The sequence below is a fragment of the Capsicum annuum genome, chromosome 2 (assembly GCF_002878395.1).
Source record: "Capsicum annuum cultivar UCD-10X-F1 chromosome 2, UCD10Xv1.1, whole genome shotgun sequence".
Taxonomy (NCBI): Eukaryota; Viridiplantae; Streptophyta; class Magnoliopsida; order Solanales; family Solanaceae; genus Capsicum; species Capsicum annuum.
In genome coordinates, this window is record NC_061112.1 from 92,314,657 (window position 1) to 92,322,706 (window position 8,050).

The 8,050-nt window shown below is 31.0% G+C and overlaps 2 protein-coding genes across 3 annotated transcripts; both read right to left on the reverse strand.

Annotated features, from left to right (window-relative positions):
• Positions 1 to 550: 550 nt before the first annotated feature.
• LOC107861023 lies at positions 551 to 1,823 on the reverse strand. Of its 2 annotated transcripts, none has more exons than XM_016706432.2 (2): positions 1,253 to 1,823; positions 551 to 1,148 (listed from the first exon to the last, which is right to left on the reverse strand). In XM_016706432.2, the coding sequence occupies exons 1-2, from the start codon at positions 1,323 to 1,325 to the stop codon at positions 658 to 660; spliced, it is 564 nt and encodes a 187-aa protein (XP_016561918.1). In that variant the 5' UTR covers positions 1,326 to 1,823; the 3' UTR covers positions 551 to 657. The 2 variants fall into 2 exon arrangements, with proteins under 2 accessions (XP_016561918.1, XP_016561914.1); XM_016706428.2 differs by having other exon boundaries at positions 551 to 1,181.
• On the reverse strand, positions 1,360 to 3,806 carry LOC107857888 (ice nucleation protein-like). The gene is made up of 5 exons (XM_016702667.1): positions 3,751 to 3,806; positions 3,241 to 3,592; positions 2,700 to 3,199; positions 1,681 to 1,771; positions 1,360 to 1,431 (listed from the first exon to the last, which is right to left on the reverse strand). The coding sequence occupies exons 1-5, from the start codon at positions 3,804 to 3,806 to the stop codon at positions 1,360 to 1,362; spliced, it is 1,071 nt and encodes a 356-aa protein (XP_016558153.1).
• Positions 3,807 to 8,050: the final 4,244 nt, after the last annotated feature.

Consider the following 8,050-nt stretch of genomic DNA (forward strand, 5'->3'; position numbering starts at 1 on the left):
GATTTTCAACTTCAGTTTTATATTGCCTAAACGTATCTATTGTTTCATCCTTACTATTTAGCAAATAGACATAACAATATCTAGTGCAATCATCAATAAAAGTTATAAAATACTTTTTTCCACCATGAGATGGTGTTAACTTCATATCATAAATATCAGTATGGATTAAGTCCAAGGGATTGGAATTTCTTTCAACGGACTTATACAATGCTTAGAATACTTTGATTCCACACACATTTGATATTTTAATTTATTGCACTCAAAGCTTGGCAAAACTTCTAAGTTAATCAGTTTTCACAATGTTTTGTAATTAACATAGCCTAATCGTTCATGCCATAAATCCTAAGACTCAAGAAAGTAAGAAGAAACTGAACTTATATTGATTTCAACATCCATTACATTCATTTTGAATAAGCCCTTATTGAGGTAGCCTTTTCCTATATATACTTCTCCTTTACTAAGTATAATTTTTCCAGAAATAAATACACATTTGAATCCGTTCTTGTCTAGAAGTGATATAGAAATCAAGTTCTTTCTTAACTCCGGTACATACAGGACATTGTTGAGTGTCAACACTTTGCCTGAAGTCTTCTTCAAGCATACTTTTCCTGTTCCTTCTACTTTTGCAATAGCAGATCCCTTTGAGCCGGAGCAAAATCAGCAAATAATTGGAGTAAAATCAGCAAATAACTCCTTATTAGTGCAAACGTTGTGGGTGGCACCGGAATCCATCCACCATTTGTGAGGATTTTCTACCCGGTTGCATTCAAACAGCATAGCACACAGATTGTCCACTTCTTTCTTAGACTCAGCCAGATTTGCTTGGTCTTTTTTCTTGCCTTTCTTTGAGGCACGACAATCTGTAGACTTATGGCTAATCTTATCACAGTTAAAGCACTTTCTCTTGAATTTATTCTTGGATTGATTGCTTTTCTGTCCAGCTTTCTTGCGCTTTTTGGAGTTGTGGTCGTTTTCTACAATATTTGCTCTATTCATTGTAGAATTTCCTCTCGACCTTCTTTCTGCAGCCTTATTTTCTTCTTCAATGCTCAATTTAATGATTATATCTTCGACAGACATCTCCTTACATTTGTGTTTCAAATAGTTCTTGAAGTCTTGCCATATGGGTGGTAGCTTCTTTATTATTGCTGCTACATAAAACATTTCATTCACGATCAAACCTATAAGAAAGTTTATATGAATACTAAGAACATTTTTAAACTGTTTAAAAAGATATTTTTCAAAATCATACCTTCCGTAAGAAGATCATGGATGATCACTTGCAGTTCCTGCTCTTGGGAGACAACCAACTTATTTTCTATCATTTTATATTCTAAGAATCTTTCAATGAAGAACTTTTTAGTTCCTGTATCCTCTGTCTTGTACTTTCGTTCCAGCGCTCACCACAACTCTTTTGTTGTCTTTGTTCCACTATACACATTGTAGAGATCATGTTAGAGACCACTCAAGATGTAGTTCTTGCAAAAGAAACCAGAGTGTTTTCAAGCCTCTACAATCACAAATCGCACTTGTTCTGAGGTTCCCTTGGGCACCTTTGGAGCTTCCTCAATTGTGAACCTTTGAAGACAAAGAGTTGTAAGGTAAAAAAATATTTTTCTGTTGCCACCTTTTGAAGTCAATACCCACGAACTTTTTGGGTTTCTCCGCTGGTGCCATTGCCGGCAGAGCATTTGTACGACTCGTTGTGGCAACACTAGTTGCTGCCACAGTCGTTGGAACATCATGCACTTGACTATCCATAGTCATTTTCCTGTCACAACAAGACAGTAACTTTAGTATATCAAAATGCTATTAATAAAGTTGCAGTAACTTTAAACACCTCTTGTTTCTAGTTTAACGATGAAGTTTTTATGACTTTCAATCGTCAACCGAGTGATCTTTAACTTGTGATGAAGATTTTATGTCTTTAAATCACTAGTTAAATTCAAACGGAGTAGAAAGCTAAAAGCTTTAATCTTTAGAAATCAAGCAATACAGATTTGAAAAAAAAAATTTAGTGAAAAGAAAATTTCACCAAACAAGCAAAAAAAAAAAAAAATTTCCAAAGTTATTTCCTTAAGATTGTTGTTTTTCGGGTACACAAAATCTGTATTTTCGCAACACTACTTCAACACAAGTTCAAGAATAAATCAAGAACACTTATGAAGTTGTCCAACACCTTCACCACAAGATCAAAAATGATCTTTCAAAGAAGTATGTTTTTATTTTCTTAAACTAAAATAGATGAAGCATAAAAAAGCCAAGTTCTCTGAATTCACGAAGTGTCCTTAAGGAAATAATTCTCCTCAAGTACCTGAGTTTGTGAAATTTTCCTACCAGGATAAAATGGCTTTACAACCAAAATGTAGCGGTACCTCAAACTTTCTGATTTTCTTCGAACTCAGTCAACGGTAGATGATCACACAGAGTTTTTAGAAGCAAAAGAATATTTTTCTTATGCAAAAATTTTTCATACTAAACCTGTGGAAAAAATCAGGTTTATATAGCCATAAAGTGCCCCTTTCGAAAGGTGGCAATGGTTCATCTGAAAAGGTGTATCCTTTGGAGGAGTCATGTTTGTTCATTCGAATCATTGTGTCTTTTTTCTAAACAGACACAACTATATGAACAGACGCTCCTTTTCTAAAACAATGTGTCTTTTCCTCAAAAGGTTGTGTCCCTCCATTTCCCATTCACACCAATTAAACCCAACAGTTTTGGTCCCATGTCCACCAGAGTCATTTTCGTAACTAGAGCCGTAACCCAAACTCTTATCCTCGTATTCATTTTTCTTTGCATGTCCGGATACTATTTTGGTCCCATGTCCAACAGATTCATTTTCGTAACCAGATCCATAACTTGAACTCTTATCCTCGTATTCACTTTTCTTTGCATGATCAGATATGGTTTTGGTCCCATGTGCATAAGAGTCATTTTCGTAACAAGACCCATAACCCAAACACTTATCCTCATATCCACTTTTCTTTGCATTATCGGATACGATTTTGGTCCCATGTCCACCAGAGTCATTTTTATAACCAGATCCGTAACCCAAATTCTTATCCCCGTATTCACTTTTCTTTGCATGACCAGATACTATTTTGGTCCCATGTCCACCAGAGTAACCAGACCCATAATCCGATACAGTTTTAGTTCCATATCCACTAGAGTTATTTCCGTAACCAAACCCATAACCAAACTATTATCCGCATATTCACTTTTCTTTGCATAATTGGAAACATTTTTGGTCTCATATCTACCAGACTCATAATCTGGTACAGTTTTAGTCCTATATCCACCAGAGTCATTTCCTAAACCAGACCCATAATATGATACGATTTTTGTCCCATATCCACAAGATTCATTTCCATAACCAGACCCATAACCTAAACTCTTATCCTCATATCCACTTTTCTTTGCATGACCGGATACGATTTTGGTCCCACGTCCAGCAGAGTCATTTCCGTAACCAGACCCGTAACTTGAACTCTTATCCTTGTATTCACTTTTCTTTGCATGACCAGTTACGATTTTGGTCCCATATCCACCGGACCCGTACACATCAGAGTCATGAGTACTATTTTTTCCGTAACTAGACCCGTATCCCGAACTTTCTCATCATAGTCACTTTTCCCATAACTAGATCCATATCCGGATTTGTGCTCATCGTCGTCGTGGCTCTTTCATCCATGTCCATATTCGGGTCCATGTGCCTCTTTGGGATTTCCATATTCGGACCGATTCCCATACCCGGTTTCATCAGATTCAATACCACTCCTACCATACTCACTTACACCATAAGACATGTTTGTATGAAGTTCAAAATTATTTTATAGCTTTACTTGTTAGATTGATAATAAAATGGAATAATGTACATGTTCACAATAAAATGAATTAGAAAGTTAATTGAATTGATTGAAATACAAACGGGGGAATGACAGTTAGAAGTCGTTGGTAAACCGGAAACGAGGCTGTTACTCAGTAGCTATTTTCCAGTACACACAGGCCTTCTGAAATTACTTTTAACAGATTATTTAGTGATAGTAGATAGTTCCATGATCAACGGCCATCGTTACTTGATTTGTTATCAAATTCAAAGGCAGAATCACCATTTAAAAGTTATGGGTCTGAACTAAAAGTTCGTTTGAATAATTGAATTCATAATAAAAAATTTATATACATATACAATGAACTTCTAATCTAATATTGTTGGTTATTTAGCATTTTAATATTAATATCTAGTAATATTGATGTGTTTTCTATGGAATTGTCAAAAGGTGCTCTGATAGTTTCACTTCTTCCATTCACGTGACTGGCCATAATGGGCTATGTTAATTTAGGAAGAAAGTGGTCATTTAGTTCATCTTGAAACTCATGTAGCTATCTCTTTATTCATTCGTAATTCTACCTTATTAAGCTTTGTGACTCATGTGACTTATGTAACTTCAATGTAACTTCAAAGTTATTCAACTATCCACTTAATATTTCACTATTTTCTATTTTACTATATGAAAGAAATGAGTATTTTTTCCTTGTGATTGTAAGAGAAGTAGTAAGAATAATGAGAATTGTGAAATATGGGAAAATATTATAGTATCAAGTGAGGCAAGAATAATAAAAAAGGGAGTTGAGATAAAAAAAGATATTCTAAATCTTCAATATTTTCTGTCTTCAATTATAGTTACTATACAAAAGAGAGAGTATTATATGTTGAAGGAAGGTGTGTTCTTTTGGTGGAGTTTTGGACTCCTCAACTAATCAGAAGTTGACTAAGCCATAATGTTGTTGGGTTGTTTTATTCTAGAGGGGACAGGTCATGAATGATACTACTGGATCAATATATATTATGCTACGGTGCACTTGAATCTTATTAAAGAAAGCGAGATATTCACGCATCAGCGTGAGTTTTATTTATTCAATATCATTTTTTCAATTATAATTTATTGTAATTATGGTGGATCAATGTAGATTATGTTGCGGTGAACTTGAATCTTATTAAAGAGAGCGAGATATTCACACCTCAACGTGAGTTTTATTTATTCAATTTTTATTCGTTTTTTTTCAACTATAATTTATTGTAATTATGATATATTACACCAATAAATATAAATATAAAATCAAAGCAAAAGATCGTAAATTCATCTGAACTCGTAAATAATATGAAGTTTTTCGCTCTGCCCGCCTGCACTAGATGCTTAGTTCAGAATGTTCCATTTTCTATAGCTATCTTTATGTTTTACATCTTGTTTTATCCATTTGTCCTCTCGAAATTCTTTATCATTTCATACCTTCTCTTACAGTTTTTAGCGTAAATCGTACTCCCTTCGTTTAAAAAAGAATCACTTACTTTTTTTTTTTAGTTTGTTTAAAAAAGAATGACCCCTTTCCTTTTTTGACAATGCTTTAATTTCAACTTTGCACATGACATGTTTAGGATCACAAGATTAAAAGACATTTTGGTACATTTAACACAACTTTAATTTAAGACAACAAAATTCAAAAGTTTCTTTATTTTCTTAAATTTTGTGTCAAGTTAAAGTAAGTTATTTTATTTTAAAAAATGGAATAACATTTAGGTATTTAAGATTTAGAGTCATGAATTCAGAATTGACCAATCTTAATTTATGTTTTCACGTGGAAATCTTCTTTTTTACTTTAGTTTCAAAAGATCCACTTCATACTTGACCTAATTTAACAATCTATTACATTCCTTACTTTGTCCAATATGATATTATTTCCATCTTAATATAATATTATTTCCACCTTAGAAGGTGACGTGGCATAGAAAATGTACTTACCTTCCATAAGTGCCTAAGAAGAAGAAAAAAATATTTAATAGGAAAGTTTCAAAAATAGCAACAGTTGGGACAAAATTTATCTTTTATAGTCACACTTTATAATATTATCATTTATAGCCGATGTATTCGATTTACATTCGTTTTTACTCAATAGTCTGTACTCATATAAAACATAAATACATTAATCATATTTTATATATTTTTTTTATTTTCAAAAAATATGACTACATCGAATACAAGCCATGGATGATGACAGAAACATCATAACCACGGATTGTATTTGTATTTACCATCAATTTTTATTTTATTCTTCTCTTTATTGATTTTTTTTACTTTTTGATTTTTTCCCCCTATTTTCCTCTTCTTTTTTCTTTTTCGATTCTTTCTTTCATTTTTTGTATTATTTTCTTTTTTTCTTTTATATTTTTCCTTTTTCCCTTTTTTTGTTTCTTTTTTTTTTCATTTTTTTTCTATCTCTATTTTCTATACTTTGTTTTTTTGTTCTTTTCGTTCTTTTTTTTCATTTGTTTTATTTTCTTTTTTTTCGATCTTATATTTTTTATATTTTCGTAAGATATGGCTACTCGAGTACAAGTCACGGATAATAATAAAAATACCACAATTTTCTATCGTATTTGTATTCACATCATTATTATATTTTTGTATTCGTTGATACAATTATATTTGTATTTGCATTTTATAGTTCGCGCTTGTTTTTGTATATATATTATAGTTCGCATTTGTATTTGTATTTTATTGTTCGCACTTGTATTGTATGTTATAGTTCGCATTTGTATTTGTATTTTATATTTCGCACTTATATTTGTATGTTATAGTTCGCATTTGTATTTTACAGTTCGCACTTGTATTTGTGTTGCATTTATATTTTATACAATTCACACTTGCATTTTAAAGATTATTGTATATATATATTTTAATTGACTGGACATTGTATTTATATTTTGCGATTTCATTTTATTTGTATTTGTATATTATTTTTATCCATGCACTTGTATTTTTAAAGAACTATTTTGTATTTATATTTGTAAGTTGACCGCGTATTGTATTTTTATTTTTAATTTAATTTATTTCATTTTTTGGTGGTTGACAAGATCATTTGTATTTTTAAACAAGTGTGATAGAATTTTTATTTTTCTTTCTATGAACACTTGTACTGTATTTATAAATGATAAATTAAATAAATACAAATGTTATATTTGCGTCAAATGATATATATTAATACAACTTGAACCATACGCATACGAAATGATAGTTGCTTATATACAATTACAAATGATAAATTTGAAATACAAATATTAATGATACATTTGTATTAAATGACACATTGCATATTTATATATTTAAGACCCAAATAAATACAATTAATCCATATACTTTTATATACAAATGATAAATTGTACATATTCATGGTTAAACTATTCAACTACATATAATAAATTTATTTAAAATCTATAGTATGATAAAAATAAATATAAAATATAAAATACAACAACAACAACAACAACAACAACAACAACAATAAATGAGAGAAAAAAAAATGAAAGGAAAAACAAGAAAAAGAAAAAAGTGAAAAAAAGGGAAAAGAAAAGAAGAAAAAAATTGAAAAAGAAAAAAAAGAGAGTAATAAAAAATAAAGAAAGAGAGAAATCAAAGAGAGTATGAATTGTAATTAGAGATAATTAATAGGCAAGAGAGGGTCATAGATTGTAATTAATTGAAAGTTAAGCTAAATAGGATAATTAAAAGTCTATATTTGCTAAGTCATGTAGTTATCATATATTTAAATGATAAAGCTGCACACGTGGCTCTATTTTACTACTGATCATATAATAAAGTATTCTTAATCTTCTTCTTAATAGTAGTAATTGTTAATACATTAATTAGATTAAATTTTCTTTCTTATTTATTTTATTAATTTATGGACCCAACTTGCTTTAAAACTTTTTTCTTTGAGAGAAGTATTAAGAGATAATACATCAAAACTTGTCTAAACTTGTCTCCCCAACTTGCTTTAGCACTTAAACTAGTCTTCTATTTATTTACCCCCTTAACATCTTTATAGTGAATTTATTTTCCCCCTTATGCTGATGTGATATTTTCTTTAAAAAAAAACGCGTGAACAATATATTTTTTTTAAAATAATATATATATATATATAAGTCCTCCTCTTCTTCACCCAACCCTGCCAACAGCGCCCCCCCCCCCCCCCCCCCCCCCCCCCCCCCCCCCCC